Below are 21,885 nucleotides of genomic sequence, written 5' to 3' on the forward strand. Positions count from 1 at the left end.
TGCATAAATCCTGCTGAGTAGTACCAGGATCTTTTTTGTTTTTACTTTAGAATGTCCTTAATCAGGGACATATTCCAGATTTACAAAAATAATGGAACAGGACAGGATCACTGTGGTGAAATGCAAGCACCCCTTTCATTTCTCCTGTATTTGCACTGTTGTAATGCTGAGATTTATGTTCATTTTGTGCAAATAATCGGACAGAATTTTGGCCACAGTTAATGTTTACAGGAGTTTATTGCTGAAATGTTTGGATTGAGTAATTTTTACCCAAGTGTAATTCAGAAAATTCTGAATTAATGTCTCCTTCTCTAAAGGGTCATTTATAATAGCTATGCAGCATTGAAGTATGGCCATCATTTTTTTAATTAATTATGCAAATCTTAATTTATATTGGAACTAAAAGAGATACCTTTGATTTCTAAAAGACTGTCCCTGTGAGAAGTGTGGCACAAGTGAGTGCGATCATGTGACTGGGCATTGTCACTGTAAACCAGGAGTATCAGGAACTTTCTGTGACCATTGTAAGGTACAGTATATCAAATGGCTATTGGATAATCCAATATTTAGAAATAGGTTCAAATGAACCAATGTGGAAGAACTCAGGAGAGTTAAAGCAAAGGAAAATGTAGAAAATAATTCAGAAGATGAATGATAGGGAAGAGTTAGAAAGTAAGAGAAGATGGAAGAGAAAAGTGAGAGGTCCAGTGAAGAAAATATCCCACTCGTGCCATGGTAGAATGAAGGGGAGGGGGAGGGAGAGGGAGGGAGAGGTGCCTGCAGTTAGTATGGTGGCAGCACAACACTATTATTGGAATCCGGTGCTGTCTGTAAGGAGTTTATACATTTTTCCCGTGACTTGCGTGAATTTTCCCGGGTACTCTGGTTTCCTCCCACCCTCCAAAGCATATGGGGTTGTAAGTTAATTGGGTGGCATGGGTTTCGAACCACCTTGTTGTAAATAATCTAAAAAATATGATGGGGTGGTTGATAAATCTTCTTCACTGGTCATGCAGGGAAGAACATCCAATATGTTTCATTAACTCCAGATAATCCTCTCAGTTTAAAGTGTCTGTATAGAAGATTTGCTTGCTGGAGTTGGAGGTGGAATTTGCTGCAGGTATGGGGCAATGTGTGGGTGGTGGGATTTGTTTTTCTGGCTGCATGTACAGAGTAGGTATTTGGTTTTACTGATAGAAGACAGATAAAAGATTAGTCTTAAAGCTCAGCAGAGGCTGTTTTAAACTGTTTTATTCCATTTTATTGGAATTAAGTACAGTATGGTTTCCTTACAGGAAAGTGGATAGAGGGTGGGGAGCAGCTAAATAAATTTTAGGGGCAATGGATTTAAGAGGTCTGGGACTTGTGCAAATACAGCAGAGCAGAGAGGGAGAAAAGGAAGTATCTTCAGCTGAGAGCAGAGACCTTTCCGCATACCATAACAACTTCGAGGATTTCAATCAATAACACTTAAAGGTATAAAGATATTTTATTTTCTATTCTTGCAAAGGCGGCAAGTGAATTTAAAATTCAAATACATTTATTTTCAATTTATATCAAATAAGTTTAATTTTTCAGAAATAACCTCTAACAGACAGGAATACGATGTTGGGAGTAACATGTGGAGTAAAATATCACTGACCCATTTTATATATTACCTAACCTTCATATTATTACCTTGAGAAGTTGTATTGACAGAATTTTGGAATCCCTCATTTTTTAATTCATCAGGATCACATATTTCAGAAGAATAATTGAAATATTGAAAGCACTTAAATTATTTTTTCCATAGTATCACTTGAAGCTCAAAAGACACAAAATTATGGTTCCAAATTTAAAAAAATGCCAATTGACTTTCATATGAAATAATTATCAGTTTATGAATAAAGAGTTAGGTCAGGAATTGTATTGCAAAAGTATACTGCTTATTTAAAAAAAGTTATTTTAATGAATTATTAACAAAATCAGAGTTTTTTGTATTTGTTTTTTTTAATAGATTGGTTACTATGGATATGGCAGATGTTCTGGATGTCTGAGATGTGACTGTGCCCTGGCTGCTAAGGATGAATATTGTGACGCTTTGAACGGCCGATGCACTTGCCTCCCTGGAGTTACAGGAAGACGCTGTGACCGCTGTTTGTATGGGTTCTGGAACTATGGGCCAAATGGGTGCCAGAGTAAGTTTTGTTCATTGAAGTTAGGTGAAGAGGGAAGAAGAATAGGTGTAATGGGATTAAAACTCTCTAAATTAAAGCAAAAGAAAGAAATATGTAGAAAAGGCATATGTGTTTAAAATGAGCTTTTGTGGACATGGATCAAAGCCAATCTACTCTGGGAAGAACAATGAAACAACCTGACCTGGTAAAAGTTGCAAATGCAAATATTTTTATTAATCCATTACTTATTCCATTATTCCTTACTTATTCCTGAAGCAGGGGTTCAGCCAGAAATGTCAACTCTTCATTTATTTATTTTTTCGCCAATGATACTACCTGAAGTTCCGGCAGCAGTCTTTTTTTTTGCTCTAGATTCCCGAATCTGGAGTCTCATATTTCTTCATGTTTCAGAAGTTAACTTTTTTTTTTGTCTGTAGGATGTGCATGTGAAGGGCACTGTGACAGTGAGACAGGAGGATGCCTCTCTCCATCCACCGAGTCACCAACTAATTGCTCAGTTGTCAGTAAGTACCTTCAATCTACTCAACTTTCCAACAATAATTTGAACCCTGGTTGTGCCTTGTCAAGTACTCTAACTAAAAATATTCTGAAATACAATTGTATGGTTGATGCACTATCAATAAAGTCAAAGACTAGAAGTTACCTGACTGATAGGCTTTTATAACCATAAACTGATAGCACGTCTCATGTTGCTGATCCATGACCCAAGCTTGTTCTGGGGGAGGGGCAGTTATGGTGTGGCTGCCTTTATTAGGGGAATCAAAGGGGGAGGAGTCACAGGCACAATCAGCAAGGGGCAGGTCAACCATACATGTACAAACAGTAATACAGTGGTTCCAACACAATGGTGCTTCTATCAGGACTAATCCACCAATTATGATAATGATTTAGAAGTGTATTTACATAAGTCATGTGACTATCCTAACAACAATTGATGGAACTTCATAATGATCTTTCCAAGCTCTGGACATTATTTAATATTTAACAAGTTCAGTATGAGGGCCTCAAATTTTCTTGGCCTTTTAAAGAAACACATATTTGATCATGGGTATAGTGTCTCAAACAAAGGAATATGGATGCTTGGTCACTACAGGCATCAGTGGTAGAGCACTTGAGTAGAGAAACATCAAAATGCTGCCAAAATCTCAACCCTAGTTAGTTATCTCCTGATAAAGGGTATTGTGATTGATAGTGAGGAAGTTTTAATCCTTTAATGGCCTGCATATGTTGACCCAAAAGTGATAAATCCAGAGATATATCTTAATATATTTGAATATTTTATCATTAGTTACACAGCATGTATAAATAGCACACATTTATTGAAAGCTCTCTGTTAAATTTTGAAATATATTTTTTGAAATTTACTGTGGAACACATGAAATTTATAAATTCTCATGCTTTAGCTCAGGGAGCTTTGCAGACATGGAGAGAATATACAAACTCCTTACAAACAGTGTCGGATTCAAACCCCAGTTTCTAGTTCTGTAACAGCATTTCCCTACCACGATGCTAACTGTTCCACCCAAATTATTATGGTTATACCACAAATTTACAATGAAGTGGCTGCACCATTTCATCAGATGCAAGGATCGACAATGAGATAGACAACAGACTCGCCAAGGCAAATAGCGCCTTTGGAAGACTACACAAAAGAGTCTGGAAAAACAACCAACTGAAAAACCTCACAAAGATAAGCGTATACAGAGCCGTTGTCATACCCACACTCCTGTTCGGCTCCGAATCATGGGTCCTCTACCGGCACCACCTACGGCTCCTAGAACGCTTCCACCAGCGTTGTCTCCGCTCCATCCTCAACATCCATTGGAACGCTTACATCCCTAACGTCGAAGTACTCGAGATGGCAGAGGTCGACAGCATCGAGTCCACGCTGCTGAAGATCCAGCTGCGCTGGATGGGTCTCGTCTCCAGAATGGAGGACCATCGCCTTCCCAAGATCGTGTTATATGGCGAGCTCTCCACTGGCCACCGTGACAGAGGTGCACCAAAGAAAAGGTACAAGGACTGCCTAAAGAAATCTCTTGGTGCCTGCCACATTGACCACCGCCAGTGGGCTGATAACGCCTCAAACCGTGCATCTTGGCGCCTCACAGTTTGGCGGGCAGCAACCTCCTTTGAAGAAGACCGCAGAGCCCACCTCACTGACAAAAGGCAAAGGAGGAAAAACCCAACACCCAACCCCAACCAACCAATTTTCCCCTGCAACCGCTGCAATCGTGTCTGCCTGTCCCGCATCGGACTTGTCAGCCACAAACGAGCCTGCAGCTGACGTGGACTTTTTACCCCCTCCATAAATCTTCGTCCGCGAAGCCAAGCCAAAGAAGACAATGAAGTGGACAATGACTCCCTGCTAGCCAGAAATTGGGCTATTTAGGTTATTTTTATTCCTTGCTATTATTCAGTAATCTTGTCAGTTATGGCTGTTTAAGTCCTGACTTGTTAATTAGTGGTTTCTGGATTCACCACCTTTTTGATTTCCAGAGCCTCATTTTCCCTTTGATAAAAATCTCTTTCCTCAATTCTCTTTAATCCCTCCTTCAATTAATTTAAAACTATGTCTCAAATTTTTGACCTCTCTGGCAAGGGAAATAGATTTGTTCCTCTTTGCCCTGACTAGGATTGCTTTTATATGTCAAAAATATTTCCACTAAGTTTCCTTTGTTGTAAAAGCAGCAACTGCAGACTATTTAATCACTCGTTGTAACTAAAATTCTCTAGTCCTGGCAAGTTAAGTCTCCAATGTATCCTCTCTTATGCAAACACATCCTTCCTGTAATGTGGTGGTCAGAGTTTTACACAGTATCTTCAAATTACCAAAGAAATTTTTGACATTTTTCTGGCAAGACCTCCTGACTCATTTTATATGCCTTTGTTTAATAATTGCAAGCATCCCATGTGCCTTCTTTTAACATCTTTTTGACCCATACTACCTTCAGAAGTCAAAATCCAATACAAGATCTCCCCACTCCTCTACACTTCTTTATATCCCATTAGTTGCCATGACTTAAAATAAAAGCACAATGCTGGAGAAACTCAACAAATTAAACAGTGCACTTTATTTAGCACCAACCATTTGGGCTTCAGCCCTTCAGCAAGGGGTGGAAAAATGTTGACAGGTGTCCAAACAAAATGGTGGTGGGCAAGCAGGAGAGGGCTCCAGGGAGGAGCACATTCCTAAAGGTGGAGGCAATAGATGGTTAAGAGAAGGAGGGCATAGCAGCCAGTAAGAGAAGGAGGGATGGCTCTGTGGAGAGGGGTGGAGATCTAAGGGAAAGAAGACAAGGGGAAAGGGGAGGGAGGGAGGGAGATTGGGGAGTAGACTAGCAGAAACCAGAGAAGTCAATGTTAATGCCATCCAGTTAGAGAATGCCGAGACGGAAAATCAAATGCACAGAGAAAAGGTGCCCAGTGAAGCATGATCCCACTACTTTCCCTTCTCCACGCCTCTCTGCCTTTTGTAGGAATTGCTCCCTCTGTGACTCCCTTGTGGACTCATCCCTCTCCACCAATCACCCATGGCACCTTCCCCTGTGGCTCCAGGAAGAGCAACACTTGTCCCCACACATCCTCCCTCACCACAACTTGGGGCTCCAAATAGGCCTTTCAAGTGAAGCAGCACTGCACATGTCTGTCCATGGCCTCTTGTGCTATCCCACCAAGACTACCCATAAATTGGAGGAACAGCACTCTTTTTTTCCATCTGGGCATTCTCCAACCGGATAGTATTAACATCTACTTCTCCACTTTCTGCTAATCTACTCTCTATTTGACCTCCCTCCCCTTTCCTCTTGTCTTCTTTCCCTTAGCTCTGCACTCCCTTCCCTCTCTCCTCCCGTTGCTTGCTGCTGTGCCCTCCCTCCCTTATCCACCTTTTACCTCTGCCTTTGGGACCGTACTCCTTCCCCATCCTTCCCCCTGCCATTTTGTTCAGACACTTGATGACATTTTTCCAGGCTTTGATGAAGGACTAAGGTCTGAAATGTCACTTATGTATCTTTGCTACTGTTTGACTTGCTGAGTTTTTTCATCATTGTTTTTTTACTTCGACCGTGGGATCTGCAGATTTTCAGGTTTTACAATTGCCATGACTTAATTATCTTGACTGCCATCCTGAAAAGTATTACCTTGCATACTGTATCTCTGGATTGAATAAGCTTATCACTATTAGGTCCACATATGAAATCAATTGAAGGCTATAATCTCATTACTACTAATCACAATGCCAATTTTGAGGAATTAACAAGGCACTGTCTTCAAAGCATAAATAAACTGAGGAGAGAGGATACTATGACTTCCTCATTTAAATCTGAGTCATTAATATATATCATAAATGATGATGATACTGAGCTGTGGAACCTCACATCTCTTCATTACTGTTCTTACTAGCCATTCACTTTTGATTTCATGCACTAAACTATTTTCAAACCACCTTATCTGTATTTAATTCCCTTGGGTTTTTTTTAACCTTCTTGATCAATTTTCAATATGGATCTTTGATAAGTGCCCTGCAATTGTCCATTAAATGTTTGACTTCAATGTAAAACATGAAATGTCATTCTTCATTACGACATCTTCAAAAAACTCCAATTTAGTCAAACTTGATCTTTCCTTGTTACTTCATTGCTGAATATCCTTGTTTAACCTGCTCCTCTTTAAATGCTGACTAATGTTGATTTCAACTGCTGCAGAAACTGTTCCCCACTTTAAAAGAAGAAAGTTAAAGTCACTCTGGAGGTTGTTCAAGTACATTTTAAACATTACAAGGCTTATCATGTTTTTACAGCTGTGAAGACCTGTGATTGCTGCTCTAGAGGCATTCCATGACCTGGGCCCACCAATGAACTGAACCTACCCTATAACATGAGGTCATCTCAATAAAATATTCTACTTATCTTCCAAGCATTTTACAGAAGATGCATGAAATAGCACCAGGATTGTAGGGATGAATTTCCAGGTTCAACAACATGTAAGCCGCTCCTATTCATGCCAAGAAAGGACATTCTTGGCGTGGTGGGGTTATGAGTGAAAAGGCACACGTCAAGGGAAGTCAGCCATTAAGATAAAATGGTTCAACTCAAGACAAAGTGGGAGGTCTAGTGATGAGTCAGAATCTCCTATTAAAACAAAAGAATTTACAACCATTCTCTTACCACTAAAGCAATGGAGTAATACATTTAGAACAGGCCATGATTCCTATGAAGAGACCTTGCTGCGCATGCAGCACACTTCCAGGCTGCAGGCTGCAGACTTCCAGGCCAATGTAGCTGCAATTAAGGGATTCACATTTGTCCTGAACCTTACAGATTGATCATGTATTTCAATGAAAAGCAAGCTGAAAAAGGTCTTGATAATATTGACTACTGTGTCCTCAAACTAGCTATTTATCCTATAATTTCAACAGGATGTGACAAGTGTATTTGGGACTTAACTGAAGATATGAAATTAGCAGGATCATCACTGGAAGAAGCTAAGTCAACTGTTTTGAATGTTATTACTGGCGATGCCATTAATAGCCGTTTGAATAAATTCAATTTCACAGCAATCCTCTTCAATGTAAGTGTAAACAATAATAGTCAAATAGCAATCACACAGATTAGTGAAAATTAATGTTCAGAATATTTTGTTCAAATTTGATAATTTGTTACTACTATATTAATGGGATGCAAAATAGACTTTGAAATTACATTGCATGTAATTTCATGAAGTATTATGAAATCAATTGAAGGCTATAATCTCATTACTACTAATCACAATGCCAATTTTGAGGAATTAACAAGGCACTGTTAAAGACTACAAAACCATTTATTAACCAGATAACACAATGTTAATCAAGTTCTATCTATTAAAGACATTCTGAAATACAAAGGAAGAAATGTCTAAATTAAGAAATACTGAGTGCACAATATAACTTGGTGGCTTTTAATAAATCTTGTGGCATTTATTTATGTGCTGAGATCTTCTCTGAGTTCATGAGTCATTAATGAATGCCCATCTTGTGGAATTCATTAATTGTTTTGTTCAAACCTTTCTGCATTGTTGTCTTTTGACTTTATAGCAATATATTCATTTGTCCTGGCATCTTCATTCAAATGTAGAATTCTTCTGACATTAACAGGCTTATTGGTCTAAAAAAATAACTGTTCTTCTTGACTTTTTACCCTGATATTACACTTTTAAAAAGGTAAATATTCAGACAACATTCTTCTCATAAAAATCAAGCCCCCCCACCCCCCTGAGACTGAAGTGTTGGGACTGATATGTGCTTGGACTGATTTGACCTTTAGAGTCAAGCCACTGTCAATCTGCATTTACTAAACTAAAGGCCAATCCTGACAATTCTGATATCCTTTCAAAATCCTCCTTGCAAATCCCACAAGGACAGCCTAGCAATAGCACCAGACAATCTCTGAGACTTCTTGTATAGAGAGCATGCCTCCTGTGAGCATTGATTATCTCTCGCCTGTGTAGGTTTCTCTGACCCATCTCTACACTTCCCTATCCCTGCAGTATCCATTCATTCAACAGTAGCACAATGCTGAAACATGAAGAGTGTTTCTTCTATAGCACAATGTACCTTTCAGGACTGCAAAGGTTGACTAAGAGCCAACTGCTGGAAGAATTTGTAAAACATCAAAGAACATTGTACTGAGACCAATAATTAGCTTGAGAATGGAGTTACCCAATAATGCTGTCCTGTGAACATTGCAACTAAACTTTTCAATATTTATGCAAATCACACAATGATGTGTTTAAACACTATCAGGAATTTGTGGTGCAATTTCAAGCCATGAGTCTATGTTTGCCCAAGTCTGGGGCACTCTTTGACTTTAAGTGGCAGGAATCTCAGCTGTTGATAAGTTTAGGTATGTGACTTTACACATCAAATGGGAAGCACACCTCATTCATATGTTTACATGAAGAAGTAAACTTTGCAGGGATAATGAAAACCCAGTTGCCAATCTTATGGAAACTCCAATACCTCGTCACTATAACAGTAAACAAATGCCTATATCAACTTTTCAAAAATCTTCTGAAGAATATTTGTAACTTACCCAACACAACAGAGTTCCCAACACCACAGGCTTGTCCTTGTAAGGGACAGAAGTTCACTTTCTACAAAATCAATCAAACTTTTCCAAGTGATGTTATGACTTCAATCTCCTTTGAAATTTTCCAGCAGTGTTACAACAAACTACTTGACTCATTTGTTTATTTTTCACTTTGAAGACAACTTTTGCCAGTGGTTTATGTATTATTGTATATGGAGTTAAGATGGCCCTTATTAAAGCTGGAATACATTCCAAACATAGCATGTTGTGTTGAAATTAAAATTAATCTTTGGTGACTAAAAGATTCTGGTATTATTAATTTTTTTTTCCCAAGACATGTTGGTTGAAACCATATTTCCACAGGGAAAGAAAGAGGCTATTTTATCTCTTGTGGTCAATGCCAACTCTCAGAACAAACCTATTCAGCCAGTATTTACCTCTGTCACCTATTCTCTCAGTATTGCCTATCATTCACCTCAGATTCCACCCCATGCTTACAGACTGGTGGCAATTTACAGTGGCCAATTAATGTACCAAGAAGAATGCCTGTGTGATGTGCGAGGAAACTCTTGCAACGTAGGGAGATTGAGCAAACACCATACAGACAACACTGCAGGTCAAGATAAGATTTAAGTCACTGGAGCTGTAAAGCAAGAGCACTATTCACAGAAATTTATTTAAAACTCTTTCAATTAAAAATAAGATTGCAATTTTTTTTATCATCATATCATGTATTTACCAGATTTTTTTTTACAATATAGAACCAGATAATAGAGATGAGAAAACAATCTGAATTGCAGAAACTTTGGGTAGGTGAATTTGAAGCAGCAATCATATCCCTGGTTACCGATCATAATGTGTTGGCTGAAAAGGTACAGTTGTTTGATTTTATTTTAAGAATATTGTTAAAATCACTGATATCTATAAGTATATATATAGGAACCTTCAAATGCAACTATTCCAAATGATTCATGGTTTAAAGTGAATTATAAATTCAATCTATCAAGTCATAAGTATATGACTTATGGTCATACATCTTACAATGAATGGTTTTGCCAAACATTATATTGTTCAAAGTTCTATAATTTCATTAAAAATTAAAATTGAGCAGGAATTATTTCTTACCAGAATGATCAAACCACTGAGATTGTTGGTTCAACCATTTTTTCATAATTGTATTTGGAAATTTATTGCAAGTTTACCCTACCATATTGTATTGGTTTACTTTGTGGAGGAACCAGATCACTTGAAATAAAACAAATAGATATGGTTGAATTAGCAAAAACACAAAAATGCTGGAGGAACTCACCAGGTGTCACAGCATCCATAGGAGGTAAAGATAGACAACCAAAGTTTCGTTGATGAAGGGCTCAGGTTTGAAATGATGGTTATATATCTTTATATCCTATGGATGCTGCAAGACCTGCTGAGTTCCTCCAGCATTTTTGTGTTTTTACTACAATCACAGTGCCTGGAGACTTTTGTTTTTCTTTCAATGCTTGTATTAGCTTTGCCATGGGAAGATTTATTATGTAATTTCAAAACAAAGAACATTGCAGTTTCTGGCAAGTTTGCTTGTGAACTTTTGCCGACATATCATTCAATGTGTTGTTACAATAAATGAGCTAATTAGGAAAAGACAATTTGCAATTTTATAGGAATAGTGAAAAGTGAAGTTGTTAACATTGTAATTAATGAAATGAATAATTTAATATCAAGAACTTTCATGATCTATGTTGCTAAACCAATTCTCATGAATTCATTTCAAACGAAGGTGGCAAAAACAACAGCAGTCTGAGCAATACAATCAATGGTCAATCAGTAATGTTGTGATATGAAAAGTCCATTCTTTTAGCTGTGGATGCTTTGAATCCTTAAAATAATTTAAAATATTAAATAAATAAAACTGATTTTTATTACACAATAGTGTAACCAATGCAAAATGTTCAAACAAGCTTGAGCTCCTGTTCCTTAATCATCACCTTTACTGAAGACTACTAATTTACTACCGCTAGTTCATGAGATATATCATCGTGCTTCCCTTGTGCCCTGTTCTCTATATGTACTGTTCTACCTACTTATCTCCTCTCACATGAAGCCCCACCTCCTTACATCTATTCTAATTTCCTGTAGTACACGTCGGGGGTACAGCATAAATATGGCCTAGAGATTTTATTTAATTGTTTCTCTGTTTACATAAAAAGAAAGATTAAAATCCTGCTGTGCATCCAGAACAGATGTCATTTGAATCATCAGCCTAATTAAGACATAATTCTGCTGTAGAAAAGGTCTATTAATGGCCTCTGCACAATGGATTATGTACCACCAGGTTTGAAGATATCTCTTCAGTGTGTCATCAGATAAATTTGAGTACGATAGAACAGGGCCCCTCTTTTGGAGCAGTTGTAAAGATAACAGTTCTAATATTTACTTAGTTTTGGCACTTTTATATAAACTATTCAAAAACTAAACATCTTCTCTGCTGGATGTCTAACTATATTCAATTTACATTAGCATATGTGACTTAGCATCATTTAAAATATAAAGAGAAAATACTAGAATAGCTCACTAGGTTAAGTAGACAAGACATAAACAATTTTAACATTTCAAGATTACTCTATTGAATGATCCTAATTCTAAGCATTTTAACTCTTTTTTTCTTCTTTGCACAGATGTTGCCTGACCTATGGATTAGTTTGAACTTATTTTTCTTCATTATATCAAACTTTCTTTATCTACAGCATTGTGTTCTTGTTTTAGAGCTCCATTTAAAATTGGCTTCTGTATTTTTATTAAACAGGAAAGTCGGCTAATACTGTGATTGTAGCGCAATATGCAAAAGTCCTGGTGAAACTCAGCAGGCCACGAAGCATCCACAGGAAGCAAAGGTTCTATAATCAAAGTTTCAGGATTGAGCCAGGATAAACACTTTGACAAAGGGTTCAAGTCCAAAACTTTGATTATACTGCTAACCTTGGCTTCCAATGGATGCCTTGTGACCTGCTAAATTTCTGCAGCATTTTTGTGCATTGCACTTCTATATTTTAGATAAGGTTTTATGAGAAATTCATTTGCTAGTATTAAAACAATAGCAATGGTTTAAATTCCCTGTGCCCATCTTAAGTACAAATTCTGATAATGTACAGTAAAATCTAATTTTCTGGAAAAAATATTCTATTTTAATTTGTAGGATATTGATAATTTTTAAGCCAGTGTTTTTATAATTTTAGGAGAATATGACTTCCATCACTGCCCAGCTGTTTGACAAGGAAACAGCCAAAACAAGTGACCTTGCCATCAAAATCAATCAACAGATTATTGATATTTCTAACTTGGCCCAAGGTAAAATGATAATCTGTGAATTTCTATCATCTGATATTTTCTTTATAATCAGTCACCCAGTGTGCTTGCCAAGCTCAAAAAGAGAAAACATGGGGGAGAATTAGATGATGATCTTCATACTGGACCAACCATTAAATTCAAAAGCAGTTGTTATTGTTCTTTAATCATAATTATTCACTGAACTTTACTATGTGGTCACATTGTGCAATTATGGTCATGTAGTCATAATATCGTATCTGCAAACTGACAATGTGGCTAGGAAAGGGAGCCTTCCAAAGAGAACTATTTGGGAATTTGCAATTTAGTCAGTTTGCTGTTGAAAGATGAAATCTCTTCATCTTGAAGCACAATCTCTTTTTCTCTTTCCACAGACATTACCTGATGCATTGAATGTTTTTGCAGTATTTTCTATTTTATTTTGGATTTTCATCATCTGTAGTGTTCATTTTAAGTTTCAAATTACAGTTAAAAGTAGTCTGCTGTCTGATAACCTTTATATATACATTTAAATAAAGTAATATTGTTCTACTTTGCAGATATTATAGAAGGGTTACATAAATATGGCATGGAAGAAGAACTGGCACCTGAGGAAATTGACATTATCTTTCTTAAAGTAGAAGAATTGTTGCAAGAGATGAGAAAGCGGAACTTTTCTGACCATAAACCTCCTGCTGAGGATGAAAAAATAGAAGCACAAGAGTGTACGTTTTGTTGATTTATATTATTATATTTCTAACATTGAGAAAAAAAAGTATTGAAAAATTTATCATTTTCTATGAAATAAGAAAAGAGCCCAAAGGTCAACTTTAGTTAATCCATAACATCTCTTTGGTCTTTCTTCAGCTATTTCCAAAGTTATGATATGGGCTCAGAATTCTGAAACATATTTAGGTAGAATGCATGGGAATTGCATCTAAATCACAGTATGTGCTCCATGTGTGCACAGTGCACTTCAAGGGCATCAATCATCCTAGTACCCAAGAAGAGTAGAGTGAGCTGCCTCAACGACTATCTCCCAGTAGCACTAACATCTAACGTGATAAAATGCTTTGAGAGGCTGGTCAAGGCCATAATTAAAACATAACGAAACAGAGGTCTGGATCCACTGTAATTTGCCTATCATCACAATCGTTCCACAGCAAATGCAATATCACTAGCTCTCCACTCAGCTCTGGATCACCTCGAAAATAGAAACTTAGATATATATACAGCTGCTCTTCATCAACTACAGCTCAGCTTTCAACATCATTATTCCCACAGTCCACAGTGCTGGGCAAGAAACACCAAACCCTGAGCCTCTGAATCCCTCTTTGAAACTGGATCCTTGACTACCTCATCAGAAGACCACAGTCAGTACGAATTGGAAACAGTATCTTCTCCTCATTATCAACACAGGCGCACCTCAAGAATATGTGCTTAGCCCACGGCTCTACTCACTATACACCTATGACTGTGTGGCCAGGCATAATTCCAATGCTCTTTACACATTTGCTGATGACACCACAGTTATTGGCAGAATCACAAATGGCAATGAGGAAACGTACAGGAGGGAGATCGATCAACTCGTTGAATGGTTTCACAACAACAACATTAACAAAACCAAGGAAATCATTGTGAACTTCAGGAGGAAATCAGGGGAAGATGGGGCTCAGCAGTGGAGAGGGTCAAGAACTTCAAATTCCTGGATGTCAACATCTCCAAGGATCTTTCCTAGAGACTCCACATTGATGCAATCACAGTGGATATACTTTGTGAGGTGTCTAAGGAGATTTGGTCTGTCACCGAAGGCTCTTGAAAACTTCTACAGGTGTACATAATGAACATCCTGGCTGGTTGCATCATTGCCTGGTACGGATGTGCCAACACTCAGGACAAGAAAAAACTCCAGAGTGTTGTAAATTCAGCCTGCAACATCATGGGCACAAAACGTCACTCCATCGAGGACATCTACAAGAGGCACTGGCGTCTTAAGAAAGCAATGTCCATCCTCAAGGGCCCCCATCTCCCAGGCCATGCCCTCTTCACTTTGATACCATCAGGGAAAAGGTAGAGGAGCCTAAAATCGAGCACTCAGTGGCATAAGAATGGCTTCTTTCCCACTGCCATCTGATTCCTGAAGATCAATGTACCAAAGATATTGCCTTACTTTGCCTTTTTGTGCACTATTTTATTTACTTTTTGTCAGGTGGTTTATATGAATGTTTGCACTAAGATGCTGCCACAAAACAATAAATTTTGTGACTTGTTCATGACAATAAATTCCAATTCTGATTCTGAACTTGTATTAGACCACAAGTATACTTTGAAACGTATGGGGTTATAGGTTAATTGGGTGTAAATTGGGTGGCATGGGCTCGTGGGCTGAAAAGGCCTGTTATCATGCTTTATGTCTACATTTAAATTTAAAATATTCAAAGGTCACTTCCATTAACAGGTAACAAGTAAGATATTTTGCTATTCCAACAAAATTTTTTTTAATTAAAAATCCAGTTTACCCTCACAATCTTGGCAGCTTTATTTCAAAATGTTGTATATTTTGTAAATAATTCAATTCAAATACTACAGTATTAGATTGCAGAAATTCACAAAGAAGTTGACTAAGAGTAGCATTTCATATTAAATTCCACAGAAATATTAATTACTTTACTGAGACAACGGTAATAATAAATCTCTCTGTTTAGTGGGAGATTCTGTCAAGAAACAGTCAAAAATGTATGTCAGAAGGTAAATATATTAATGTCAATTGGTGATCAATTAAAAATATCAAATACAACAATCACTATTGTCTAGATGGATAAACCATGGCACACTGAGAATGAATATTTGAACATTGTATAACACTAATCTAAAAATATGTTTACCATTTAATTATTTTTAGTGTTTGATCGTGTTCGTGGACTTGAAAGGATGATGCTGGAAAGCACTAATTCTATTCATGAAATATTGGATGACATCACTTATTATGATAGTAACCTCTTAAACCTGAAAGAGGCACTTGAGGATGCAATCAAGACTGTTCGGCAAACAGAGGAAAAGAACAGGCAAAACATCAATGAATACCACAGAAAAAAGGTGATCATATCACAACAAGGTTTTAAATGGAAACAATGAATAACTCATCGGCAGGATGCATTTCGGCTCTAGCAGCATCCAAATTCTGATAATCACCCTGGTCTCATGAGCAGTCACGGATACAACTGGATATTACTGACTGCTTAAAATTGTCTAAGGTGCTGGGGGATGTAAATATAAACTGTTGACATCCAAAGTATCCAATCAGCCATAGATTGATAAAAAAATATTGATAGGCTATGGATTGACCTGACCTCCTGTGACCTGAATGTTCAATTATATTGGAAGTCAGCTAAGAAACCACAAAAGACTTCAGTTTAAGGCATTCCCAATGATTATGAAAGAAAGCTTGCTATTAATAAGCGGAAGACTCTAGCTATTGCTGCTGCAGGATAAAAATCCTGAAGTAGTTCTCAAAGGTAGGGACTTTAATTTAGAAACCAATGTAACTAGTTTATTGATAATGTAACTGATCAGTTTTTAAAGAATTCCTCTGCGAGAAGAAGTATGGATTTTTTTTTCAGTGGGATTAAAAGTAACTGGGAGGAATGTGATAAGTAACAGTCGAAAACCAATGTAAGGCTAGGACTAGCATTTTACATTCTCTGAAAGGTGAACAAGAGAGAGATAGTTGTACACAACATGAATTCGATTACAATGAAGTTATTGTGTATGGTTCTGGCCACCACAAAACAGAAGGATTAGAGAGAGTACCGAAGAGATTCAGTAGGTCATTGCTTGGAATGGGTGGAAGGGAGGAGGCATTGGTGTTATCATGAGAAATTATATAAGATAGTTTAATTTTCACTGGAATATGTAAGGCCAATGGATGCTTTATTGAGATTTACAAAATTATGATGAGCATAAATAGAAAAGATACTCAGGATTTTTTTACGCAGGGTAGGGGAGTTTAAACCTACAGAGCATAAATCAAGGGAAAACATTTAAACGAGATCTTAAGGGTATGCTTTGCGACATAGAGAGGGGTAAATATCTGGAATCAGCTGCCAGCTGCTTAGGCCTCAGAACCTATGAATATCCATTTAATATTGTCAAGTGGTGTATCAATATGCAGTGAACTGGGATTCACTGGTAGTGTGTTGTGCTGATGGCTGGCTCCGCCCCATCTGCTCACATATAAACCCTGGTTTCTCGCCTAAACCCAGAACCCTTCTGAGACCCTTCCCATAGTTATAAGCTAATAAAAGTGTTTGTTCTCCCTCCAGTCATGAGGAATTTTATTCATGCTACAATTTTATTAGCTTATTCACTAAACGATAGAACTGCTACTCAAGTCAGGTATGCTGCTTATAGACCCTCTGTCCCCCAGCATGGCTGAGCAGTTCACATACTGGCTAGACTGCTTCCAGGCCTACCTGAACGTGACCAGAGATGTCTTCTACGCCGATGAACTCAGGAAGTCCACACTCGTTTTGAGGGTAAGAATGAAAGGGTATGAAGCCATCGAGCCTTTGAAGGCGTGGTTCCTGAAGTCACAAAACAAGGTCCTAGCAAGGCACCGACTCACTCTATGTTGCCAACAGCCAGGAGACACCATTGATGGATCTGTGGACGCTTGCCAAGAAGTGGAGATATGAAGCGGCTACGGGCTGCATTCATGAAGAAGAACAGATCCAGGACACACTAGTCGCGGGGGTCTGGTCGAGGTACATGAGGCAGCGATTACTTGAGTCGGGTAAGAAGGACCTGTCTAGCCAGGTTGAACTGGCTAAATCATTGGAACAAGCCAAGCTTGAGAATGAATACCTCAAAGCCAGCGAGCTTGGCCATCCAGGTGACCCCTTCCAAGGATCAGCTGCTCCCGCTAACCCAGCCCTTACAGCTGCTGCTTCCCATACTAGGGAGTCCTCCCATGTTAGAGAGTGCTTTTTCTACAGGAAGAACTGGCATCCCTGATCTTGTTGCCTGGCTAAAGACTCAGTGTGTTCCAGCCATGGCAAAGAAGGGCATTGGGTGAGGGTTTGTCACATGAGGGGAAGCCTGGGGAAGTCCACAGCCTGCACCGCTCCCAGATCCAATTCCAGCCCAAAGGCATCTACCTCAAATTCACCCGAACCCACATGCTGTGCTGCCTGCCGACGGAGGTTGGCAGTGGCAGTGAGGAAACAGCACGAAAAGGATCGGCAGCCATCTTGCCATGATCCAAATTCCAACTCGGCACCATCATTGTCAGAGCAGGAAGGAGGGTGGCCATCTTTCCGCGCCACTGTGTCGATGCCATCTTCCCCATCCAGGACAACCCAAGACAGTGGAGGCCATTCGAGTGAAGAGTATGGAGTCTCTGGGGTCCTAGCCTCGATGGTCCTAGATCAGGACCTCACCAGCTTAGCAGCTCCATAGTGACTGTGAAGGTAAACGGACATTCCACTAAATGCCTAATCAACACAGGCACTACTGAAAGCTTCATAGACTCATGGACTGTGCAAGAGTACAACCTAAAGATGTATCCTTCCAATGATCACATAAGAAATCGCATTCTACACGATTCAACAACATTGTACATCTGTCTTTTGAAGGGTGGGGAGTTCTGTAAGATTCACCTGTATGTATTGATGAATTGTGTGCTCCAGTGTTGTTGGTTCTGATCTTCCTGTGTCACCTTAAAAGAATGACCTTGGAGTATTCTGGTCCCCTCCCACCATAATGGTTCGGAACAGAGGGCCCCTAAGATCAGAATCCACATGCGACCTCTCCACATTGATTATCGACCTCCCCCCACCTCTCTTCCCGAATCTGTCCTCAGACTGCAAACCTATTGCTAACAAGAGCAGGATGTACAGCATAGCAGACCGAGATTTTATAAAGTCAGAGACACAATGTCTGCTCGATGAAGGTATCATTGAACCTAGCACCAGCCCATGGAGAACGCAAGTGTTAGTTGTAAAAGGGGAAAACAAGTCCAGTCTAGTAATTGACTATAGCCAAACTATTAATTGGTACACACTCCTGGATGCATACCCCCTCCCTTGAACTTTGGATATGGTGAATGATATTGCACAGTATCGGATCTATTTGACCATCAACCTGAAAGCTGCTTATAACCAGCTGCCAATCCATTCCGAGGAACATCCATATACAGCATTTGAGGCTAACAGTTATCTTTATCCCTTTCGGTATTACTAATGGGGTTTCTATCTTCCAGAAGGAGATGAACAGAATGGTGGATGAGTATGAATTGAAGGCTACCTTCCCCTACCTCAATAATGTCACCATCTGTGGCCACACCTTGGAAGACCATGATCCCAACCTCCAAAGTTTTCTCCATGTGGCGAAAGCCTTGATCCTCACTTATAACTCTGACAAGTGCATGTTCAGGACTGAATGTCTGGCTATCCTGGGCTATGTGGTGGACAATGGCATCATTGGCCCTAATCCCAATAGGATGTGCCCCCTGTTAGAGCTCCCCATTTCCAGACTTTAAGGATATGCCTGGGTTTTTTCTCATATTACACCTCAATATGCCGATAAGATTTACCCTCTTTTAAAAGGCACTAATTTCCCCCTCTATGCTGATGCCAAAACGGCTTTTAACTACCTCCAGAAGCACATTGCAAAAGCCGCCATGCACACAATGGACAAGAATGTACCTTTCCAAGTGGAAAACAATGCTTCAGACGTAGCCCTGACTGCTACCCTCATCCAGGCAGGCATTCTTTCTTGGACTTTGCAAGGCCACGAGCTCCAGAACCCATCTGCGGAAAAGGAGGCTCAAGCCATCATAGAAGCTGTGAAGCACTGGAGACATTACCTGGCTGGTAGGAAATTTAGGCTCCCCACTGATCAGTGTTCGGTCACATTCATGTTTAATAATGTCAAGAGGGGCAAACAAAATAACAAGATTGCTAGGTGGAGGATCAAGCTCTCTACCTATAATTATGACATTCCCCATCAGCCAGGAGCCCTTAATGACCCTCCACATGCCTTATCCAGAGGAAGTTGTGCCTCTGCACACACCAGCCAACTGTGGTCTATCCATAATAAGCTCTGCCATCCAGGGGTTACCCACATGGCTCATTTTGTCAAGCCATACAATCTGCCCTACTCCATGGAAGATGTCAGGGAAATGACCAGGTCTTTCCAGGTCTACACAGAGTGCAAGCCGCACTTCTACCGCTTTGCAAAGGTGCACCTGATCAAGTTATCCAGGCCCTTCAAATGTCTCAGTGTGATTTTAAGGGACCTCTCCCCTCCATGAATTGGAACACATTCTTCCTCTCTATCATTGATGAGTACTCCCACTTCCCGTTCATCATTCCATGTCCAGACACATCCACTTTGTCAGTCATAAAGGTCCTAGATTCCAATTCCTGTTCAGGTATCCCAGCTATATTCATAGCGACCAGGGCTAATCCTTTATGAGTGACGAGCTGCATCAGTACCTACTGGTGAGGGGCATCATGTCCAACAGGACTACTAGCTATAACCACTGGGGGAATGGGCAGGTTGGAAAGGAAATCGTGATGGTCTGGAAGGCTGTCAAACTGGCCCTGAAGTCAAAAAGCCTTCCAGACTCACACTGGCAAAGGTCCTCCCTACGGCACTCCATTCTATCCAGTCGCTACGATGTACCACGACCAATGCTGCTCCTATTCAATTTCAAAAGAAGATCAGCATCAGAATCTATACTCCAAACCTGGCTCATCACTCCTGGTCCAGTCCTTCTCCGGAAGCACCCTTTCCCCTGGTGGAAAGGGTGAAACTGCTCCACACCAATCCCATGTATGCCAATGTGGATTACGCGGATGGCAGAGAGGATACAGTCTCCATCAGGGACCCAGCATTCACTGGAACTGAGGGTCCATTGCTTCAAGTGCCCTGCGAGCCATGGAGCTCATTCTCGCCACCCTCAGTCAGAACCTCAGGGTATCCGGTTTTGGAGGAAAGTACATCACCCTCCACAGTGAGCTGGAGACCGAGCTCGCACCTCCTCCCTCACAAGAGGACCAGGAGACCCAAAGAGTCCAAGGCCTCCCGATGCTAAGGCACTCTACCAGGATCTCCAGACACCCGGACCGCTTAAATCTGTAAATTTGTAAATAACTATATATTTTTTAAAACTTTTTTATATTCCATGTTCTTTGTCTTCATTCACAGACCTTAAATTCTGCAGGAAGGGGTGAATGCAATGAATTGGGATTCACTGGTAGTGTGTTGTGCTGATGTTTGGCCCTGCCTCACGGCCCTGCCCCCATCTGCTCACATATAAACCTTGGTTTGCTGCCTAAACCCAGAACCCTTCCAAAGATGACTGTGAGATGCCACCCATAGTTATAAACTAACAAAAGTGTTTGTTCTCCATCCAGTCATGAGATATTTTATTTGCGCTTCATCAATGTTAATCTGCTGTGAAAGCAAGGGATAGGTTATTTTTCCTTTGAGATTTGTATATGTAAACTTTCAAAGCAGTGAATGCCTTTTGGGAGAATGAAGTCTGAGTCAGCATTAGGACAGGATGTTAAACAGATGGCAAGCTGCCTCTATTGTCCTCTTCTACTTCTGCCAAGTATGGAGTGTTTAGCAGCTGGGGTCTGTACATCGTTACAATTTCAGGCAATTCCTAATAGAATCCAAACAAAGATATTTGTAAAGCTAATGCAAAAAAAGAGCTTTTGGAGGAATTCAGTAGGTAACACAGCATCTCTGGAGACATAGCGATGGACCATGTTTCAGGAAGAGACCCCATTCTGTTGCAAGGTCTAAGCATAAAACATTGACTATCCCTCTGCTTCCACTAATTCCACCTGACTTGCTGAGTTCCTCCATCACCTTGTTTTTGATCCATATTCCAGCATCAGCAGACTCTGTGTCTCTGGAATATTATCTCAATATAAAACTCCACTAAACAATCTAAATAATGTTTACATTTCATTTTTTCTTCTTCTACAGCGATTGCATAATGAATTGAACAAACATTTTAATGCTGTTAATGAGACCCTTCAAATGGCTAATGATGACCTGCTGAACACAGAGATTGCTATATCAGAAATAGAATACAAAATTGTGGTAAGCTATGTTATGAACATAATAGATTCTAATAATTAGTAGATGTGAAAGCCAAGGACTGATCCAAAATACAATATGAATTATTTCTTTAATCTTAATAAGAGTGAAATAAAGATGGAAAAATAACTGCACAATATGAGTAATCTTTTCAAATTTAATTTAAGAATGTTTTTCATAATTTGTATAGATTCAGAATTTTTAAA

The 21,885-nt window shown here is 39.3% G+C and overlaps 1 protein-coding gene across 1 annotated transcript in view; it reads left to right on the forward strand.

The window, feature by feature from the left end:
- The window catches only part of lama4 (laminin, alpha 4), a 157,684-nt gene that overhangs the window by 64,085 nt on the left and 71,714 nt on the right, over positions 1-21,885 (forward strand). Inside the window, exons 6-14 of the mRNA XM_069886827.1 lie at positions 429-529; positions 1,997-2,177; positions 2,594-2,680; positions 7,597-7,748; positions 10,006-10,116; positions 12,475-12,586; positions 13,123-13,287; positions 15,465-15,658; positions 21,566-21,682. Coding sequence (XP_069742928.1) covers positions 429-529; positions 1,997-2,177; positions 2,594-2,680; positions 7,597-7,748; positions 10,006-10,116; positions 12,475-12,586; positions 13,123-13,287; positions 15,465-15,658; positions 21,566-21,682 — 1,220 coding nt within the window. The remainder of the gene's footprint in view (positions 1-428; positions 530-1,996; positions 2,178-2,593; positions 2,681-7,596; positions 7,749-10,005; positions 10,117-12,474; positions 12,587-13,122; positions 13,288-15,464; positions 15,659-21,565; positions 21,683-21,885) is intronic.

Source organism: Narcine bancroftii, chromosome 6 (assembly GCF_036971445.1).
Source record: "Narcine bancroftii isolate sNarBan1 chromosome 6, sNarBan1.hap1, whole genome shotgun sequence".
Lineage (NCBI taxonomy): Eukaryota > Metazoa > Chordata > Chondrichthyes > Torpediniformes > Narcinidae > Narcine > Narcine bancroftii.